This window comes from Carassius gibelio, chromosome B20, assembly GCF_023724105.1.
Source record: "Carassius gibelio isolate Cgi1373 ecotype wild population from Czech Republic chromosome B20, carGib1.2-hapl.c, whole genome shotgun sequence".
NCBI lineage: Eukaryota > Metazoa > Chordata > Actinopteri > Cypriniformes > Cyprinidae > Carassius > Carassius gibelio.
In genome coordinates, this window is record NC_068415.1 from 21,739,518 (window position 1) to 21,761,120 (window position 21,603).

The following is a 21,603-nucleotide window of genomic DNA, read 5'->3' on the forward strand; positions in this document are numbered from 1 at the left end:
CTGGAACAGGAACTGGTCTGGAGCTGCTGTCATTGAGCTGAGCGCACAAAGGTGAGCGCACCGTCAGCCATATTCCCGCCGCCCGGACTCTGTGCTCTTTTTCTCGGAGGGAGGGGAATTTTCGGCCGCAGCTAGACTGAATTGACTCACCTGCTCTGGTAAGATCTGCTCCGATCGATTATCGCCTGGGTCAAAGACTACATCCAGTCAGTGCGTCTATCATTCACGCGTTTCTGTTTGTACTGACGCCGCCCATTTCAAAGAGAAATCTCTACCAACAGGTGTTGCTCTGATTCTCGCGGTGGGACAGCCTGGATCTTACCTACACAGATGCGACTTTTTACAAACATGAAAGGAAACCAATTACAACCTTCCCACGACTAACGTTACCAGGTGGACAAAAATGCTCTATGCAAATTTATGTTTAGATAGTGACTAGCTACGGATGGGAAAATATCGAAATCGGCTCATTTTTAGTAGCCTTGCATAACGTTCCGTTCCGTTAACGCTTTTCAGCCTTGCCTTCTTTTACCGGAGCGAATAAATCATTATAGTTAAAAACACTGACACTGTTTCATAATGTCGATCATGTAGTTTGGATCCTCTGACTCTTATGAATCCAGAACACACCTTCAAGCCTGGCAAATGTAGCGTAATCCACCTCCCAAGTAAGTGGTTCATATGAGCCGGTTCTTTTTAAAGAATCAAAAACACCCAGTCGTTTTTTTTTTCTTTTCTCTTCTTTTTGTGAATCAATAATAGGCTACAGCACGAGCCGTGAAATGATTCACGATTGAATGACTCTCATCATGACCGGATATTTTTAGCTCTTTATAACACATCACATCGTAATCTGACTCAATTCATAAATTATTTGCTATTACTTTTGTCACGTCCGACTCAAAATACACAATAACTGTTAGTGTTATATTGTAGAATAGCTTATAGAGGCTATTACAATCGAATACGGTTGTAATAACGTTAGTTATGACCTATTGACAGCCGACACGATTAAATAAAATATTCTAACTATTTTACCGCATTTTTATTTTTATTTATTTTTATTTTTTTATCAGTATTTGTATAATGAAAAGTCATTGTGTAAGCATAACATTTAAAATGTAATGCAATTTAATGTAACATTTAAATAAAACATCTTCATAGATGCGACAAAAAAAATATAGGCTATATAAAAATTTAGACATATAGAATTTCTTTATTTTTCTTTTTTTTCTTCCTTTATTTTTAATTGTTAGTGGGGGTGTTAAAATTCTCCCTTACCTAAAGATGACCTAGTCTGACACCAATCTGCTCTAATAAACTTTCATGTAAACATATTTAAACTAGCCTACCATAAACACATCCAAAACTGTTTGCTCTTCGGCGTCGTCTCATATAGGCTACACACCCACAATGAGTTTTATTAGCTAGTTTGATATTTTATGGGAATATCTTCCATATCTCGCATGGATCGGTAACCGCTATGTTTAACCGAATCTTTGACTTCATTCCCTCTCGAGGCTCGGTCTTTGGGAAACACTGGAGCAAATATTTGTAGAATGGGGTGGGGACTTCAAATTGAAAGGCGGTGTTACCTCTTTTGGGTGAGGCTGTGACAATCCTGAGTTCCAGTTTTTAATCGTGATTCAGATGGAGTGCGTCAGGTTTTATTCTCTTTAAATGACAGGCAGACAGTTCTCGAGTCATTCTACTGTTTCTCCTCTTTCTGCTTCAGAGGGACGCTCCGTGGAAATACACGCCATTCTTTGACGGAAGAGATCTACAACAGGATTCAAAATGCCTAAACCTGTAAGTATTTACGATTTTATTATTGTTAAAAGTGTTTATAGGCTCCGCATGACTGGTTAGCATGTTTCAAACTTCAGTTTGAAATATTATGGAGGATTTCTGGTCTGATAAACCGTTTTTGTATCGTGACTAACGTTTCTAAATGTTGAAAATAACATTTTGTAAGCGAAATTATGTCAGTTGTCATTAATTTACTTCTTAAAGACACGTTTGTTTGTTTAAAGGCTGTTTTTTTATATGGTTTGGGTCTCGTTTATAGCTGCTTTTGACTTGTTTACCCTTAACAAAATTGTATTATAGCATGTGTGACGTTTATGGATTTTAAACCGTATGGATAGCGAATTGCTTATAAACACTCTTAAAACAGCAAGTGCATCATGTTGTCAGTTTGTTTAAGATGGTAACGGTTGTCAGGAAGAGTACAGAGGAAATGACATCATGATGCTCTCCTCGGAGCTTCTCGTTCATCCTCGGCCCCCAGCACTGCCTGCTGAAATGCTGAATACAGAGGCTTGTTCTTGGTATCATGGTCAGTTTAGATGAAAGTGGTGGATTTGAGTTCAAAAGAGTCATTTGTTCAAGATTTTTCAGTCATTTAGATGTAAAAATGTAATTAAATTATATAATTTTCTAAGTTACTTTTTTCAGTTTCTACACTGAACCCCTATGCAGATATTTTAAGGGTTTCTGTTTATGTCTTAATATTTCCCCTCCTGTTCCATAGCATGTTTCAGGTGTGTCTTCAGCCAGCCCTTCCAGCAGCTGAGGGTGTTTCCGCTCAAATCTTTCTTAACGTTTGTTCTGCTGAATAATTGATAACTAGACAATGCCTGTCCCGCCCTTTGGTGATGTAGCACAAAAGCTCATTGTGCTGTAATCAGTCCTCATGTGCTCTCGGGCTTTAGCTCAAACCAGATCAATGAAAGACTAACAGTACCATCATTCTGAGCAAAGAGAAGCTCATGCAACTCAAGACATGCAACCCTTGCCAATGCAACAGAAGGGTCATTAAGTTTTTGCCCCTACCTTTATAGTACATGTCATCATAACACCATTTCAACTTGGGATGCCTGTGCCTACTGTACATGTTTTGCAAGAATGCATACGATTTACATACAATTCACTGCAGCTATAATGAACACTAGTGGCATAAAACACCAACACCTTTTAATCATTTTCACACAAATTATGATTACAGGGGTAGTTTATTGAATAATAATAATACAAAAATTCTCACAATTCCTTGCGTATAACATGACCTCAGAACACTTTCGCCATTGTTCATGATTTGTAAACGAAAACATTTTGCCATTTGTACTGTACAACCAGCTTTTTTTTGCGTATTGCTTTTGTTATGTTGTAAGCTTGCTTGTTACCTCACCCGGTACAGCGCTGCACTTGCAGTGTGCTCGGGTGCAAGTCCTGATAAAAAAAAAAAAAGCTCAATAACTTGTGGCATAGTTGCTTAGCAAATGCATTTTTCTTCCACATTCTCTTTTGTTAACACTTTTGCTTGGTTTTGCATTTTAGGATTCAGTATAAGTCGTACATTATTTGCGCAATAGGGCGTTTACAGTTTAGCGCCACTCACTAAACATTCAATTTCCAAACTACCAAGATGCATACAACAAAAGATACACTTTTCAGTTTGCAGACAAGACATGCTTTTATTCCCACCCGCTGGACATTACACTTGGAAAGTGTTGTGAAATGTGCAAGATGCAGCGAAATATAATTTTACAGAAATATCACCAGAGGCATGTTTTTTTTGTTGTTGTTTTTTTCCAATTTGCTGGCGTTGCAACATTTGCAAATGATAAATATAGGTTTTGAATAATTTCTTGGTTTCTTAGCTGTTGTTTTGGCCCAGCTACTATATAATTCAGTAGACATTTTTAAAAAAGGACTGGTTAGTAGATTTTGCAAAAAACTGTAAAAATCTCCAATTTAGATTTGGTCAGTAGCTGGGTATGTTGTCTGTAGATCACCAGTGAATGCATGTGTCTGTGATGACAAACGGTTTTTAGTTGTCAGAATTTTAACCGCACTGTGACATAGATTATTTGGTTTGATGACGTCTGTTGCCCGATGAGCTTGGTGACTGCTCGATTTCGCCAATATACTGCAGCCAAAAAAGTTTGTCGGCCAGCTAAAACCATTTTGAGAGCAATGTAGAGAAATGCTGAGAGTCTATTAAAATGCAGGCTGGTGCAGGAGGTGGATCACTGAGAGGGTGTTCCTGAAAGAGACCCTTTGTTTAGCTGGGTAAATGGATACCCCTCCGCCTCCCCGTCTTTGGCGAGTTGGATGCCAGTCTTTAAGCTGAACTCTCCTCCGCTAGATTTCAGATGGACACAGCAGGACTATGTTTCTGTTTTATTGCCAGTGGAGGGTCTATATCAAGTTATTAGTGTTGATTATTTGTAATTGTATATTTGTTCACTGATGAAGATCATATCACTGATGTACTATAGATATATATACACACATCATAGCACATCTCCATGGAAAACAGCACGTCATACAGTGTGAAACAACATGACTCAATGAAATAATGACAGAATTGTTATTGTTTTTGTATTGCTGAAAGGGTGGAATCTGTGTTGTCTGCACTGCTCTGGTCTTGTGTGAGTTTCTGTTTACATAGTTATGAAATTTCATAGTTGGGTAATTGTTTTCAAAGCAGTTACATAATTACAAATGGTTATTCTTTCTTACCAGACAACACACTCATTGCACATATCGCCAGTATGGTGTGTCTGTGATTCTCCACCTGTAGTCTCATTGCTAACCGTTCAGATGGGAATCACATGAATATGGATCGCTGATTCAGATGTGCACTTTATGATTGTGCTTTACTATCTAAACAAAGGTAATTCCTTCAATTGGAAACTGCCGTCTTCTTTTCCTGGATGAGAACTAAAATGAATACTTTCACCTAGATGTGAATTTTTTTTCTTCAGTTGGCTCTCACAGATGATTCCTTGTTCCTTGCTTCTGTGAGTTTGTTGTCTGTTCATTGTGAGGAAACGCCTCTGTTTCGTATTTGTTGGGAAAGTGCTTGAAAATGACTCTTTGTTGTCCCATAAAATGGTACAAATTTGTAGAGCGGTTTCAGCCTTTTTCTTGTTGACTCAGTCCTGTCAAACATTAACAGTAGAATAGATCGGCATTTCCCCTTTACAAAAAGTGGCTGAGGCACATTGTTCTGTGAAGCCACTCCTTCTGTTTTCCCAGTTTCTTTCAAGCCATGTCTGCTTCGAGAACGATAGTCTGGGTCACAATCAGACACAAGTTATCAACATAGATCATTACTGTATTCAGTGTTTTTTTTGGCCGACATGCTTGTGGTTGTCTCATCATTGCACAATGTATTTCTTCCCTTTGCTTCTGAATTTGCTTCTATCAAATAAAAACTGTATAATATAAAGTTGTAACCATCTTGTAATAGATGACCATTTTCCTCTCAATTGCTTTTTTTTATTTAACGGCACATATGTCATCAGTGGTTGCTAATGTCATTTTTTTTTCTCTCTCTCTTAGGTAAATGTTCGCGTCACTACGATGGACGCGGAGCTGGAGTTTGCCGTCCAGCCCAGCACAACTGGCAAGCAGCTATTTGACCAGGTCTGCATCTAAACATCTAGACAAGAAATAGATGAATTAACAAGCATTTGCTAGGATTCATGTGCATGAATACTGAAGCATGTTTTACAAACAGTTTTCAGAGAGTTAGCTTAAACTCTTAAGGCTTTCTGCCATTAAATTTGCAATATTTTTTTTTTTTTTACCTGAAATTATTGCCAAAATGTTAAATAGGAACAGTGGATGAGATATGCGTAGCCACTGTGTGTAATGAGATGTATGCACAAAAATGCAAACTTGTCTGTAAATTCTATTCACAGTTTATTATTCACTTTACCTAAATGGGTTCAAGGCAATGGGTTCCATGAAAAAGAGACAATTGATTTGACTGATTTCTTAGCAGTGTAACAGGCCGTGTATACCTGACTTCTCCAATCAATTATTTGAATCCCTCACTAACCGTTTCTCATTCTCTTCTGACAATTCCTTGATCTTAAACAAATCCGTGTCCCTCAGCTGAAGCAGAGAGGAAAAAAAGGATTGTAAACAGTTATTCAGAGAAATGTTAAAAGGTAAATCAAGAATACAAAAGAGAAATTTACATTAGTTTTCTTAGTCAAATACTTGTTGCTCAAGCAAAAGCAGGAGTGCAAAGCGTATGTTAAGCACAAAAAAAAGAGCAGGAGGAAAAAGTGTATGAATCTAAACTTTGAATATAAAATGTATAATTTTTTTATTTTATTTGTTATAATTTTTAAATAAAAATTGTATTTTAAATGATAATTTTATACATTATAAATCTGTATGAATAATATTTCTTTTAAATAATGGTAACAAACGGTTAAGGATGCCACTGGCCATCCGTCAGTAGCACCGGTGCCTATGACCTAATTTAATTACCAGCTTGGTGACATGGGATAATCCTCTGCAAATAGAAGGCCCAGAACACCACGAAAACCTCACAGGAAGGGTATTTCTCCTTTAAAAGAGCATATCCCTTGACGTATGACTCGCTGACCATTACACCGATGGTGCTCATTGACTGCCACGACTGTGGAAACAGTGAATAATGGCTGTTCCTCTATGATCACACTCTAGTTTTCCCATTCATAACAGAACCCACAGCTGAAGCAGTCTTTATTTCAGAGTAAGTGCTATGAGCCAGTCATGAACTGTGGATGGCACACGGCACAGATGAGAGGTTTGCGCTGAAGCCTCTGGCAGTCCAACTGTCCACGTTGGCAGTCTGAGTTTCATACACACACACAAAGAGTTCTTAAAGTCCAGAGCATTAAAAATAATGATGTAAAGTATTTATTAAACAAGTCCAAGCAGGGTGTTTAATTTAAAAAAGCTTATATTAATTAAGTCTTGGTGCCGTGACCCGGGTCTGTTTGACACCTGTCTTTCTTCTCATTGGGTTGAAATGAACCTATTTTTAAAGCAATTTTTATTTAATGGAATTTAAAAAAATAAATAAATTCTAGGTATTACCCTACTTAGGTTAAACCCACTTTCTTGAATAGCTTTGTCCGTGAGCTTAAAGATGCTTAGAACCTGTTGAGCTGGTTAACAGCATTTGTTACGTCCTTGTCACCAACTTGTTTGGATTTGTTTTCTTTCTTTTTCCACGGATATGGTATGATTGTGAATGGTTATTAAAGGCAATGGAAGATCTGACTGAAAAAAATATTGTTGAAATGTTGTTTTTAACAAATGCAGTTCTGTAAAAAAATTGTCATAAGATGGTTTCTGTTTAGATTTTCTTCCATAATTTTCCCCCTAACTGAAGTGTTCTTCAGCCGCATTCACACACATTTTTCAGGACAATATATTTTTTATGGTGGACTGTACCACCATAACTCAGTATGTACCAATATTTTTTATGTGTGTATATATATATATATATATATATATATATATATATATATATATATATATATATATATATATATATATATATATATATATATTCTAGCCCAAACCTTTTGTATAGTGGTGCAAATGTTGAAAATTTATTAATTTTGAATACTCTCAGGACAAGTAGGTAACTGCCATTGCATGAGAGCTGCAACATAATAAATACCATCTTGCACGAAATGTTTTTTGGAAATTGTGTACATGCATGTATCCCCTTCAGGGCCACTGGTGTTCAAAAACTAATGAGTGTGAATGAGCTAATGACTGCTTTGTAATGGAAAGAAGGCCAGCATTGCGTTAGCAAGCAAGCAAGCGCAAGGTTGTGGGTTCGATTCCCTGGGAACACATGATAGGTAAAAATTGTTAGCCTGAATGCACTGTAAGTCGCTTTGGATAAAAGCGTCTGCTAAATGCATAAATATAATAGAAATATATAATATAAATATAATATAAATATGGCCTTTATTCTGTTTTCAAGGAACGGTAAACCTGTGCTCTGTTGGATTTCAAAGCACTACAAAACTATACAAAAGTCGCAAAGCAGTCATCAAAAGCTTAATAATTAATTCATCTATTTATCGTGTGCTAAAAGGTGTCTTTATTTTTCCTGACAGGTGGTGAAGACCATGGGGGTACGTGAAATATGGTACTTCGGACTACAGCATATGGACAGCAAAGGGTACCATACATGGCTGAAACTTGATAAAAAGGTAATTGTACATTAAGCACAGCAATGATATTCTGATTTTCTTTAGTCAGGGTTTTCGCTTTCTATCCTGGCTACAATCCAGCACTTTATGGACGTAGTACTATGTGTTTTCATAACATTTCACAAAGAATTTGATATTTTTGATGACATATAGATACCTAAGCATAGATTATTCATACATGCCCTGTTGGACTGTGGCACAATCAGTAGGTTCAACATTTCAGTTGTGTTTCCTTGTTGATGTCTTCGTTCAGCAGATGCAGTATACTTCAGAGGAAAGCCCATTTCTTCATACATGGCAATTAATTACGTTTTGTGAGATTGAATTATACCCCCCCCCCCAATAAGTGTTAGTCAGCATTTTGTAGTTTGATTGTTTTATTAATTATTAGGCAACGGTGTGCTATAAGGGGTAAAGAAGCAGGGGTCCAGGGCTCCCATCCCTAACCAGGATTTGGCATTGACAATACATACAGGCAAATAATGTTTAACCAAAATGGGAAGGTGCAAGGTTCCTGGGTGCTCAGGAACACCCAAAGTGATGTCCAAAAAGTGTAACATGCAGATATAACTTGAATTGTAGGTAATAAAATGATATGCGATTTAAGTTACATTTAATGTGACTATGATTTTACTAGCTAGCTATGGCCAGATATATACTGTATGTGTCCTAGAAGGACTGTTATTTTTTTAAAAGGTGTGAAATATTTAATGCAGCTCATAGCTGAGATTTAACCCACCATAAATCAGGAGCAGTGACAGAAAAATATTTATTTATATAATGGTATATTCATAATATGAATTTAATGTTTTATATATATCCGGCAATAATCTCCTTCAGAGTAGTAAAACATTCATGAGTAGTCAAAAAAATCTAGGTATAAAATCCTAACACCCTGTTTTTTATTATTTGTTTTTGTGCAGGTCTCCTCTCAGGATGTGAAGAAGGAGAACCCTCTCCAGTTTAAATTCCGTGCCAAGTTCTTCCCAGAAGATGTGTCGGATGAGTTGATCCAGGATATCACTCAAAAGCTGTTCTTCATGCAAGTGAAAGATGGAATTCTGAGTGACGATATCTACTGTCCTCCTGAGACTGCGGTGCTTCTGGCCTCCTATTCGGTGCAGGCCAAATTTGGAGATTTCAGCAAGGAAGTGCACAGGCCTGGATACCTGACCTCAGATCGCCTCCTGCCCCAACGGTGAGACACACAGGACTGGCTTAAATGGGGCATGTGCTCCTGGAAGTAAAGGAGTTGAATTCTCCCATCATTGCTCATCAGAAATTGGTTTTGCATGACAGTTAAAGTTTATAATCTTTGTCCATTCTGTTGTTTGATTGCAGGGTTCTTGACCAGCACAAGTTGTCCCGGGACCAGTGGGAGGAGAGGATTCAGGTGTGGCATGAGGAGCATCGTGGGATGCTCAAGTAAGTTGACGATGTTCTCTCAAAAGTTATTGTTATTGTTGTAGTATCTTTATAGTTATTGTTCTTCGTGTGAATGGGCCTAAATGCTAAATGTAGATTTTAAGATGTCAGTTGAACTAAGACTTCTGTCAGTTGGTGCCTAATAATAGACTTGCTTGATATATCAGTCTATAGGCCCTGGTGGTTTGACATACAGTAAACCATGCAATTATAAATGTTACTTGGCAAGCCCAATGTAAACTGTAGGTTGTGTATGGTTGCTAAAGTCTCAACTTTCCATATTAACATAAAATGAACCTGAAGTGCAGTCACAAGTGTGCCTATATCAGCTGTTTTGCTCTTTTGATTTATAGTCAAATTTCATATAAAAAGGAAATCATTATTTTGGGGTTATTTTAGTATTATTTATATACTTTTTCAGTATTCCTTAATATTTTGCATGCATTTAATTGTTTCAGTTTTCATTTCAATTTTGGTTTTTATCATCGGTTCATTTAATTATTTATTCATGTGTGTATTTATTTATTTACTTAACTTTTATAATACTTTTAGTAATTTAATTGCTTTTTATTTATATAATTAGTTTTATGGACAATATATTTTATTAAGTTGTTCAATCGAATATTTTAATTTTATTTTAATTTTAATTTTCATATAATTAAATAATCGCTTTAGTTTTAGTTTACACTAGTGCTGTCAAATGATTATTTGCGATTAATTGCATCCAAAATAAGTTTTTGTTTAAATTATACATGCATGTGTACTGTGTATATTCATTATGTATGTATTATAATGAAAGTTAAATGTATTTACACACAGTATATATTTAAAAATATTTTAAATTTATTACAATTATATATTCATATACTTATATATAAATATATTTAATATATAAACATAACATATTTTTCTTTAATATGTGCATGCATGTGTTTGTATTAATATATATGTACATAATAAATATACACAGTAAACACACATTATGTAAACAAAAACTTTTATTTTGGATGCGATTAATCACGATTAATGTTTTTACGACACTACTTTACAGTAAATTATGTGAAATTAGGTTCCTCTAGTATTTAATTTACTGGATTATGCGCTCTTTCTCTCATGCAGGTGCAATATTTGAAAATCAATAATTATTAATTTACTTTTTAAATTACATTTATATCTGAATATATGTCAACCTATAGACTTTCAAACATATAAGTGTCATGAATTAATATGAATCTGTGTACAAAATGACATATAAACATATTTTCCTATTGTATTTTGCCTGAAAACGCTTCCAGCACGCTTGCGTGTCACGTGAAAAATAGGCGTCGGTTCTATTTCTAGCATGCACGCGTTTTGCGCGTCTCACGCAGGCAGTCTACAAGCTCTAACCTGTTAACATGGAAGTCGAATTAAAAACAGACACGCCACGCAGCTGAGACGCTTGCGCCACGCATCTAGTGTGGTGCTGGCCGCGCGCTCTCTCTCTCTCGCGCGCGCGCTATCTGGCCCATACAGTTAATGAATAACGGATCAACTATGACAACTTACATCGCACATCCTGCGATGTGACTATCGTGGATTCGTACATCGCGATATCGATGCTTAAACGACACATCGTGCAGCCCTAATTCTAAGCTATAACGTATGATTATGTAATATATTATATAATGTGTAAAACCCTAGTTATGAGTACATTATGATATACTATTATTACCATAAAAAAAACATATACTATGCTAAAATTCACCAGCCTATTAGAAACTGAAAGTGATCATTCTGTTTTATTCTCTGTTCTTAGAGAGGACGCAATGCTTGAGTACCTGAAGATTGCTCAGGATCTGGAAATGTATGGGGTGAACTACTTCGACATCAAGAACAAGAAGGGAACAGAGCTGAGGCTGGGTGTGGATGCCCTGGGCCTAAACATCTACGAGAAAGAAGACAAGTGAGTTCAGCCTTTCTCTACATTCATTTGACATTATTCACATCTCTTCTTTTAAATGCAATTTAAATCCTCACCCTTTACATTGTGGCGGTACTATGTTAAAATAATGGTATAAGATCATTTTTCTGGTATGTCAAGCTAATTGGTAATACCTGTGGCCTGCACATCCATCAACATCTCTTAATTAACTTTCTCAATTTTTGAAATTCAAGATATTAAAAGTACATGTGTTGTGATTTAGTTTGAATTGAGGACATTGTTCAAAAGAACGGAGCTCGTCTTTCCACAAACAGAGATCTGTGTGTGTGTGTGTGTGTGTGTGTGTGTGTGTGTGTGTGTGTGTGTGTGTGTGTGTGTGTGAGTGAGTCCAGTGGCGACTAATGGCTTTTTCCCCACAATGCCCTCTATTCTACCCAGAGCAACAAAGACTGGTTTTTCAAGTTATGCAGTCTTTGGCAAGGATTATGTATGCGACTGAGAGAAGACTTTGCAAGTACTCACATGAAACGATAAGAAAACCATACAACAACATGTGAAATAGTTAACATTCGTTGGATCTCTGTTTGTGTTGTTGCATTCGCTGTCCTCGTTTAGCTTCAAGGTATCTTCTGAGTGGCCCATATCCTTCACACTCTTAACAGTCCCCCAAAGCGTGTAGTCATAGTTTAACACTGAACGCTATGAGAAGTGATGGAAAATTAAATAGTCAGTGCCAAAATGCAGTACAGAGTGGTTTTGTTTACTTTCTTTTTCCATTATCCCCATCAAACCAATGTTTGGACAGTAAATGCTTGAAGGAAGAACAAACAAGATTCTATTAGAATCCTAATCTTTAAAAAAGCATTATTACCATAGACTATAGAATATCCAAGAGGTGTCACTCGTAGAGTTTTGAATGGGGAAGAATGCAACGCTCAATATGGCCGCTCAATCGCAGGAAGCCCCGCCTTCTGATTGAAAGAGCCAATGGCTAATCGCTAAAGTCATAGCGTCACCTCAGGTGCCGTTAGAAGTGTCCCAGTTGCTATAGAAACAGTCTCTTATGACTGCACTTGGATGCCCGAGAGGCGTTTCAAAGATGGCCGCCGAGTGACATGACTTATCTTAAATAGAACTTGTGTTACTAATACATTATTCAAATCAAAAGTTTGTGTCTGTGGACATTTTTTAATGGAATTTAGTTAACAATGAATGAATGTTAACAAATAAATCTCCTGCTCATTGTTAATGCAATAACTAATGTGACCTTATTGTATAGTTTTATTGTTCAAATATAGTCACCATTGTGAATTTCTACTTTTTTTTTTTATCCAATATATTATTTAATGAAAATAAAAAAAGAGCAATTGATTGAGTTACAAATGCAGGATGTTACATACCTTTTTTACTACCATCATGAATTATTTGAAGCATTTATGTCATTGGTTTTCGGGAAGGTTTGTGGTGTGTCATGCGAGGTGGGTCGCGGTAGCTTTGTGCGTGTCACACGTTAGAAGGCGTAGTTGTTACTCCACTCCCATGAGCTCCACAAAGAGATCGCACAGCACACTCCTCACTGCGCTGATGTCATGCGCTCACGTTAATCACAGGCCCGTCCTTGTCTTCACATTCCTCGAGGACCGTCATGCCTGCGCTACAACATTCCCACCGCATTACAAACCCATCTCAGTGCTTATATTAGTTTTTTGCATGAAAATCAGGATTTGATGTTTCATCCAGCCTACAGTGTTTGTCTTGTGTGACTGTATGTTTGGAATGAATATAGAATGCCTCTCATGATTTCATCATTGTTCTTTACAGACTCACTCCAAAAATCGGATTCCCCTGGAGTGAAATAAGAAACATTGCCTTCAACGATAAGAAGTTTGTCATCAAGCCTATAGATAAAAAAGCTCCAGTAAGTGAAACTGTGATTGCCTTCAGACTGTAGCTCACAGTCCAACCTAAAACTGAAAAACTGCCTCGACCAGAATAAAACTTGTTTTATTCCACACTAATACACGATCATTTTATGTCACACTAATGTTAGAACATCTATTGAATTAAAAGTATTATGATGAAAAGTTTGTAAAAAACATTTCATTGGCTGCAACATTTGTAGGTAAATTGGACATTGAGCACATAAACGGTAACAAGATGCTCTTAACAAACGTAAAACATTATGGTTGGTTACATAATTATCTTAATTATTAATTACACAATTAATTATTTTACACAAAAGGGTAAAAGGGGTAAAAACTTTTACCCTTTTGGGTAAAAACTCTAAACTCTATTATTTAACTCTAAAATTAGAAAAGTTAATTAATGAATTAAATGACTAAAATAGAAATTATTTTAAAGCTAGAAAATGTTAAAATATTAAAAACTAATAAAAATGTGCTTTAACTAACATTAAAATTAAGGAAATGTATAAATAAAAGCTGATTCAAAGTATTAACCTTCATGTTATGTTCCCAGTCAAAAATGTCCGGCCTACACAAAAATTGCTTGTAAATTTCGTACTATGCAATATTATTACCAAATATTGGATTTAGTCTCATTTTATTAACTTTTCTTTCAATTAGATTGTTTTGTATTTTCTTTTTGGACCTGATTGGTCGTAGCCTATGACAAAACCTGTGCTAACTGTCAGAAAACAGAAATGTTGAATCCAAGACTTGGTGACCATTGTTAAAAGAAACAAGAATTAAGAAATAAGATTAAGGATTTTCAGCATAACACTATTATAAATACTACTAGAGTGAATAAATAATACTGGAATGAGTGACAGTTCAAAAGACTTGAAAAGATGGTGAGATGCTCTCTATGGATGCTTCAGATTAGTTTTGACACACAAACACTAAATCACTGTAACGTCTGCAGTTTTAAGAGTCGTTGGTTTTAACAGGGCTGTGTTGGCTGATAAACGCCAGGCTGGCTTTCACAGAGCGTTATCTCTGAGCCTCAGAGCCGGCTGCTCAGAACGACAGCTTTCTATAGGTTTTACCTTTACATTATCACAGGACTTTATTAAATAAATACACAGTTAGTAATCTGATCAAAGAGCCATAAACGGACTGATTTATAACATCTTGCCTCTTCCTTCTCAACCCTGCAGGATTTTGTGTTCTACGCCCCGCGGTTGCGCATTAATAAGCGTATCCTACAGCTGTGCATGGGGAACCATGAGCTTTACATGCGCCGCAGGAAGCCCGACACCATCGAGGTGCAGCAGATGAAAGCCCAGGCTCGAGAGGAGAAACAACACAAACAGATGGAGAGGTGAGGATGAATCACCTGATGCTGTCTCATCAGCACATGCTGCAGTATATAAAAGAGACCAGATTCTACACTTGAGTAGCCTTTTATTTCATAACTAGAACTTTGGCTGGGCCTGTTTCATAAAACAAGTTTAGCAAATTAGCCTGGATTATTTCAGCTAGGCTTATTTTGATCCAAATCAACAGTTTTCTATATAAATGATGTCTGTTGTGATTGGCTGATCAAAGTTCACGAAGCTGCTGATCAGGGTGGGCCGAGATGCACTGATATGTAGACATGAGTGGTCCTATGTCAATCTGCTCATGGTTGTGACATCAGGAAACCATAAAGATTTCTGAACAAGTTGTTTTTGGGAAGGACAGACTGAGAGATGAGGTTTGTGTGTGGGTATAGAGCCGTGTCCTGAGCAAACGTCACTGTTCTTCTCTTTGGTTGGGTCTTATCTGCAGAGCTCAGCTGGAGGGTGAGAAAAAGAGACGAGAGGCCATAGAGAGAGAGAAAGAACAGATGGAGAGGGAGAAACAGGAGCTGATGATGCGACTCTACCAGTTTGAGGAGAAGACCAAAAAAGCGGAAAGAGGTAAGAAGCCTGGATCGATTTATTTGGAAAAAATTTTTTGGATTTAAAATAAAAAAAAGTTAATTTCTAATGCAAGATGATTGTATTTATTGACTGCATTCGCAGAAGCAAAGAAAACAATCAAACAACATTTGAATTGTTTCGACTGAGGAAAATGTAAAGCTTTATCTGGTTTTATTTTAGAAAAGACATGCAAGTTTAACAGTCACTGTTTAGATGTATTAAACAACACAATTTGGATTATAGTTTTTAAAATCTTAACAATCACTGAGGCTGTTGTTTTGCTTGTTGTTGTCCTGTGAGTCTGTTTGGAAAATGTGACTCGTAATAGGAGACGTCAAGCCAAATCCAGTCACGTTGGTCTTTTGAGTTTATGTAACCCTTTAGCTTTTTTATTCTATAAAGCGGAGACACTATACTTTGATCTCGACTGTGCTCCAGCTGACAATACCATTGTCTGGCAATACAAACACAAGATGGTGTCATACTGCACCTGTTACTTTTTTAATCAACTTAAAGGAAAACTCTGTCATTGTGTGCTCACTTGTATGTCTTGTGGGACCTACATAGACTAAAACCTCTTTACTAAAGCAAAAGTGCTAAAACATAACTGTCACAACTGTCTTGTATCAGACCAGCACACTTTTGATTAAAGGGGTCATGAACTGCCTCTCTTGCATTGTTTTCTGAGGTCCCCTTATAATGTTATCAAGATTCATAACATAATTCAAAAAACATAATTCTAGAGGTAATAAGCTATTCTCTGTCCTGTTTTTAAAATCTCATCATGTACACTACATGTGGGAATCGGTGGGCGGGGCTAAACGGGCAGCGATGTAGGAGCGGACATTGATCATCTGCGGAGGCGGAGTTTAGCCACACTATTACATCACAGAGTGCCTTATGACAGACTGGCTTCAATATAAGCTGTTTTTAAACAAACGAGAACCTTTTGAATTCTAAAACTTAGAGTACAGAGACTTTTTATAGTACCGTGTCCTCTTATGTGTCAAAAGATCAAGGGAATTTTGGTTTCTTAGTTGAGATCTGTTACTGTTAGAGCATCACCATCCACAGTGAGGCCCAGACCCAAACTTAAAATGTAATGATGCTTGCACTTTAAATGAAATCTGGATGCGTGTTTTCAGACCTGCAGGAGCAAATGCAGAGGGCCATGCAGCTGGAGCGTGAACGGAGGCTGGCAGAGGAGGAGGCAGCCAGATTGGAGGCAGAGAGACAGGCAGCACTGCTTGCTAAGGAGGAACTGGCGCGCCAAGCCCAGAGTCAGCTGAAGAGTCAAGAACAGCTGGTGAGAACCCGAAACTCGTTCTCTAAAAAACTCCTTTGCCTTTATCATTTTTTCCTCCATTAACAATCCTCCCCATTCATTTCTCCCAGGCTGCTGAGCTGGCAGAACACACTGCTCGTATTGCACTCCTGGAGGAAGCCAAAAGACGCAAGGAGGATGAAGCCATGACATGGCAGCACAGAGTAAGACCGTTAAGACATAAGCCCATTCACCTTAAGGTCTTTGCCACCTTTTTCACCCATGATGAGTTTGCAGTTCTGCAAATTTTTCCAAAAGCTGTCTTGTATATACATAGCCATAGTACGCTCTTAAGTTCTTCAAGAATTGGATTGGTAGTCTTATATTTGTGATGTTGGATTGCGTTCTTCCAGGCTCAAGAGGCCCAAAATGACCTGGTGAAAACCCGTGAGGAGCTTCGCACTGTGATGACGGCGCCACCTCTCCCTCCACCACCACCTGTGTATGAACCTGATGAGAATGAGTATGAAGACGGCGAGAGCAACAGTAGCTACAGTGCAGACCTGCAGACAGGCGGCATCAATGACCACCGCAACGAAGAAAAGCGAATCACTGAGGCCGAGAAGAACGAGCGAGTTCAGAAACAGCTGTTGGTAAGTGTAACATTGCAGGAGCCACTGGATCAACCATCCTAGGCTCCAGGATTAGAGCCTAAAGCCCGAAACTCACTGCACAATTTTAGCAATCCTCTAAGATCACTGCATTTAACACTGTGCGAAATGGACCTAATAAACTTGGCTAACTGTAGACTGTACGATGACGACACCTATCGACTCGTACAATATGACTCACGTTACTATAGAAAAACAAAACGTAATCAGCATGCGCTAGTGGTATAAAAAAAGCATGAAAAATCACACTTTAGCAGTTGTATTTTTTATATGTGTTATACGGAAGCGGCGAAAGAGGAAGGGATAAGAGCTTGAGGTAAGCAGTTTTATGTCACGTTGATTTCATGTCGCATTTTTATTGGTTGGATAGTAAACGTGGATCGTAGCAGCAAACACACTGTGCGATGATCACGCTGTATCATAGGCTATCTGTGGTCGAAAGACCGGAATAATGGCCATCTTTAATCCTTTCTCACTGTACAACACAGGACCACCGATTAGGAGCCGTGATCACAGAAATCACTACGACTGTTTCACGATGCAAATCTATTTGTCTAGGACAGCCGAAAATTGTGCAGTGTGTTTAAGGCTTTAGACAGTGGTAGCCAACCCTGCTCCTGGTGAGCTACCTTTAGCTCCAACACACCTGCCTGTTATTTTCAGGTAATCCTGAACACCTTGATTAGCCGGTTCAGGTGTGTTTGATTAAGAGTTAGAGCGAACTGTGCTGGATGGTAGTCCTCTGAGGGCAGGGTTGGATTTCATACTTTCTTAACTCTTAGGACCTGCCCACACGAACGCGGTTATTTTTAAAACCACAGCTTTTTCTACGTGGTTTGGCCGGAGATTTGGGCTTGTGGCATCGGAGCATGCGCTGTTATCTCCGCCTACTGGAAACTTTTTCAGGCTTCTGATTGGCCAACATGACTTCACGGTTGAGAGTATATCGCCACCTGTTTGCTTGGCGTGCTCTTTACAGGGCTTCATAGCACGCTTTTGCGTTTTCATGTGGATGGAGATTTCTTTAAAAACAGTAGAGGAAAAACTCTGTTTGTAAGTATACCCCGTGTACGTGTGGACATGGCCTTAAGTTAAGATCTTACTCCAGCGTATTCTTCCTGAAATCGCCATGGCTATAAACAAATAAGATGGTATTCTGCAGTAAGGGTGTTTCTGTAATATAGCCCCTGTAAAGTTTGGTTATTTAAGTGCACAATGCACATGTTTCAAACTCCACTCCTAAATGGCCAGTGTCACGCAGAGTATAGCTCCAACTAGATAGTAGATAATAGTTTCTATTAATCCAGAAGACCTTGATCAGCTGTTTACGTGTGTATAATTAGGGTTGGAGCTAAACTCTGCAGGACAGTGAGTTTGCCCTGTTCTAGTGCCTTCATGTAGTCCAACACCAGTGAGTCAGCTAATCAAGGTCTTCACCAGGTTTGTTTCCTTCTGAACTAAACGGTTCCTGCGCTCCAGAGAGCTACCTTCCTGTAACGTCTTATAAGACCTTATTGGTCCTGGATCAGAGGTATTCAACTGGATCCAAGTAACACCTTGGTTAGATGGTACAGGTGTGTTTGATTTAAGTTTAGAACAAAGTCTCTAAGTGTCCATTTTGTGGCTCTAGGCCTTCTCGGGGGGATTGGAGCTACTGTGTGTCAGAAAGTGGCTAATATAGCTTTCTGCGAGTAGAATGATTAACCCATTAAAAAAAAAAACATCTACTAGCAATTTGCCTTTCATTTTAGGAGAGTGTTGGGTTTCGTTTTAGGGTTGGTTAGACCTAGAGCTATTCTTGGTTGACAGGAATAGTTAGGTGTCTAGCCCCAGGGATCTCTGTAAACATGAAACACGTCCTACTTTGGTCCATCAGGTTGTCTCATATGATTAACGTAGTACCGCTAACAGATCTTTGTTGGTCCTGGGAAACACTCTTATCAATCAAACAGATTTTGGAAATAGGATTAGGCTCTTAGGATTTAGACTTGGGCTGGAGCTTGATTTACGAACCCATAATATCCTTCTGCGGGGCTAGATAACAGTTAGGGTTAGCAATGGTTGAGGTGATTTTGCCAAGTAGGCCATGTTCCTGAAATAACATACTGTACTTTATCTGTCTTAAAACAACATTACTGTCAATCAGTCCAAACACCGTAATCCCAAAAAAGTTCAAATACTATCACTCTGCCAAAACCCAACCGTAACATTCCTAACCTATATCAGAGGGAACTGTAGAAAATAAAGTTGGGTTTTGGGCTAACATTGGGTTAGGCCAGTGTTGTTAATGCAAATTTTTCCTGCATGGGGATGTAGGGTTGCGACTCATGATGAATTTGTTGGTTATGACATGGATTCAGCTCTTATCGCTCTATTCAGTCAGGGATCAAAGAAGCATCACTAAATCCCTGCCATCATCTTCTTTACAGGCTCTGACCTCAGAGTTGTCCCAGGCTCGTGACGACACCAAGAAGACTCAGAACGATCTGTTGCACACAGAGAACGTGCGCGCCGGCCGAGACAAATACAAAACTCTCCGGCAGATCCGCCAGGGCAACACCAAACAGAGGATTGATGAGTTTGAGGCCTTATAAAATATCCGGACCAGGAACCTTGGGAGGGAGGGAGGAAAGGCGTCTCAAAGCCCTTGTCCATTTTCTTTCTGTCCCTTTATCTGAGTGGTCAATGTAAGAGGCACATCCGGCGTACAACACAAGTACAGCAAACAGTAATGCAACAGGTTTTATTCATATGATATGAACACTGGTTCAACATGCACTTAAAACTAAATGATTAGAAAATGCACACATATGTTAACCCTTTAGTGGTGTACATAGGATTTCACGGTAATACTTTACAGTAAGGTTCTGTACTGCAGCATTACTTAATGTATGAGGAATCATCAACAAACAATGAACAATTTCATTTTCAATTTCATTTAACAGTGTCATTTATTAATATTTGGTCACTTGTTCATTCTTTGTTTGCAATGCTAATTAGTGATAACTTTTCATGTTTATTTATACAGTATATGTAGCCATAAACATTAACAGATTGCTCAGTTAATTGTATTTAATAATGTTAACACACACAGCCTTATTGTAAAGCATTACCAATTTCATAGATATACTGAAACAAATCTGCTTTTGCCATAAAAATATAAAAAGCTAAATTATATTTCAATACGTGCCAACAAAGCATTCTCCATTTGTTAAATATATGTTAGTAATATAATAATCTGGCCAAAATATCGTTTTGGGTTAATAAGTGGTACTTTTTCTCCCCTTTTTTCTTATTAATGAACCACTCAGCACAGGGCTGGCTTGCTTGCAGTATGATTAATTTTATGTATTGTCTGATATTAAACCTCTTTAATTCATGTTGAATATGACTTTTGCCAGAATATTTGTTATAGTGTTTATTTATTCAGTCTTTGGGTTATTAGAGGTTTATGGGAATTTGGACTTCTTTATCAACGGCAGTGCAGATTCATTTGTTTATTGAGTTCTGTACCCGTCATGATTCCTTTTTTTTTTTTTTGAAGAGATTAATATGTAAGTTATACATATTATATATATAATATATATATACTGGATTATGTTCAAATGCATGCTAAATCCTTAGATTTCCTACATTAGCTACAAAATTTTTTTATGACTTTGAACTAGTTACTGAATGTTTATTGCCACGACGGGATGAAGGAAGTTTTGTTTTCTAGACTTTTGTAATCTCGGTAGGTATCGAAATGGATTTTGTGTTGGTGGATCTGTGAGCAGAGTTTCTCACGGACTTCATATTTTTATTAAAACTATAAAAAAATAGCACAAATCAGGTAGTGTTAAGACACCTTTACTCTGCTGGTGGGACCCAATGTAAAATATATCCAACAGAATGTTTTGGCGAATATGACAATTTACTCAATTGTTTCGGTGATGCCTGTAACCATGTGGTGCCACTTTCATAAAAATAGAATAGTATTTCATGCCTTTTATTTGTTTTTTGTTTTTTTGTAAATAGGCCGAAGGTCTTAAATGTATTTGTTTTCTCCAAATGATCCTGACCGTTAATTCATTTTTGATTTCCCCCCCCCCATCAAAATCAGCTCTTTTAATCACTCGCAGCACTTTGAGCGCTTGTGTTTGAAATATTACTTGATGTCATCCATACACAAATAAGCTTTTCACACTACGCACGACCAACCAGGAGTGTTTTTACTGGGCTTAACATGGTTTTAACCCTGGGTTATGAAGCTAGTAACTAACCCAGGTTAAGAACTAGTTGACCCTGGGTTAACATTTTAAAGTGTGACTTGTGTGTATAATAGAAATGAGCTGTTATCATAAACTCAATTATCAACTGGATTTATTTATTTTCCCCTAAACGGTGTTTATTATATTAGAAATAAAGATTTATGATGAACAGATCTGGGT

At 37.6% G+C, this 21,603-nt stretch overlaps 1 protein-coding gene across 3 annotated transcripts; it reads left to right on the top strand.

Moving 5' to 3' along the window:
* ezrb (ezrin b) lies at window positions 1-21,596 on the top strand. 3 transcript variants are annotated; one of them, XM_052586749.1, is made up of 14 exons: window positions 1-158; window positions 1,736-1,809; window positions 5,353-5,436; window positions 7,929-8,024; window positions 8,948-9,222; window positions 9,366-9,449; window positions 11,248-11,394; window positions 13,195-13,291; window positions 14,492-14,655; window positions 15,105-15,235; window positions 16,384-16,544; window positions 16,634-16,726; window positions 16,916-17,155; window positions 19,603-21,596. In XM_052586749.1, exons 2-14 carry the CDS (start codon window positions 1,798-1,800, stop codon window positions 19,765-19,767), a joined length of 1,749 nt encoding a protein of 582 aa, XP_052442709.1. In that variant the 5' UTR covers window positions 1-158; window positions 1,736-1,797; the 3' UTR covers window positions 19,768-21,596. The 3 variants fall into 3 exon arrangements, with proteins under 3 accessions (XP_052442709.1, XP_052442710.1, XP_052442708.1); XM_052586750.1 differs by lacking the exon at window positions 1-158 and adding an exon at window positions 1,587-1,604; XM_052586748.1 differs by lacking the exon at window positions 1-158 and having other exon boundaries at window positions 1,611-1,809.
* Window positions 21,597-21,603: the final 7 nt, after the last annotated feature.

Bases quoted from the DNA above. Each gene is read 5' to 3' on its own strand.
- ezrb (XM_052586749.1), top strand. The intron at 13,292-14,491 runs GTAAGTGAAACT...TCAACCCTGCAG, and splicing joins CTATAGATAAAAAAGCTCCA to GATTTTGTGTTCTACGCCCC. The intron at 17,156-19,602 runs GTAAGTGTAACA...TCTTCTTTACAG, and splicing joins GAGTTCAGAAACAGCTGTTG to GCTCTGACCTCAGAGTTGTC.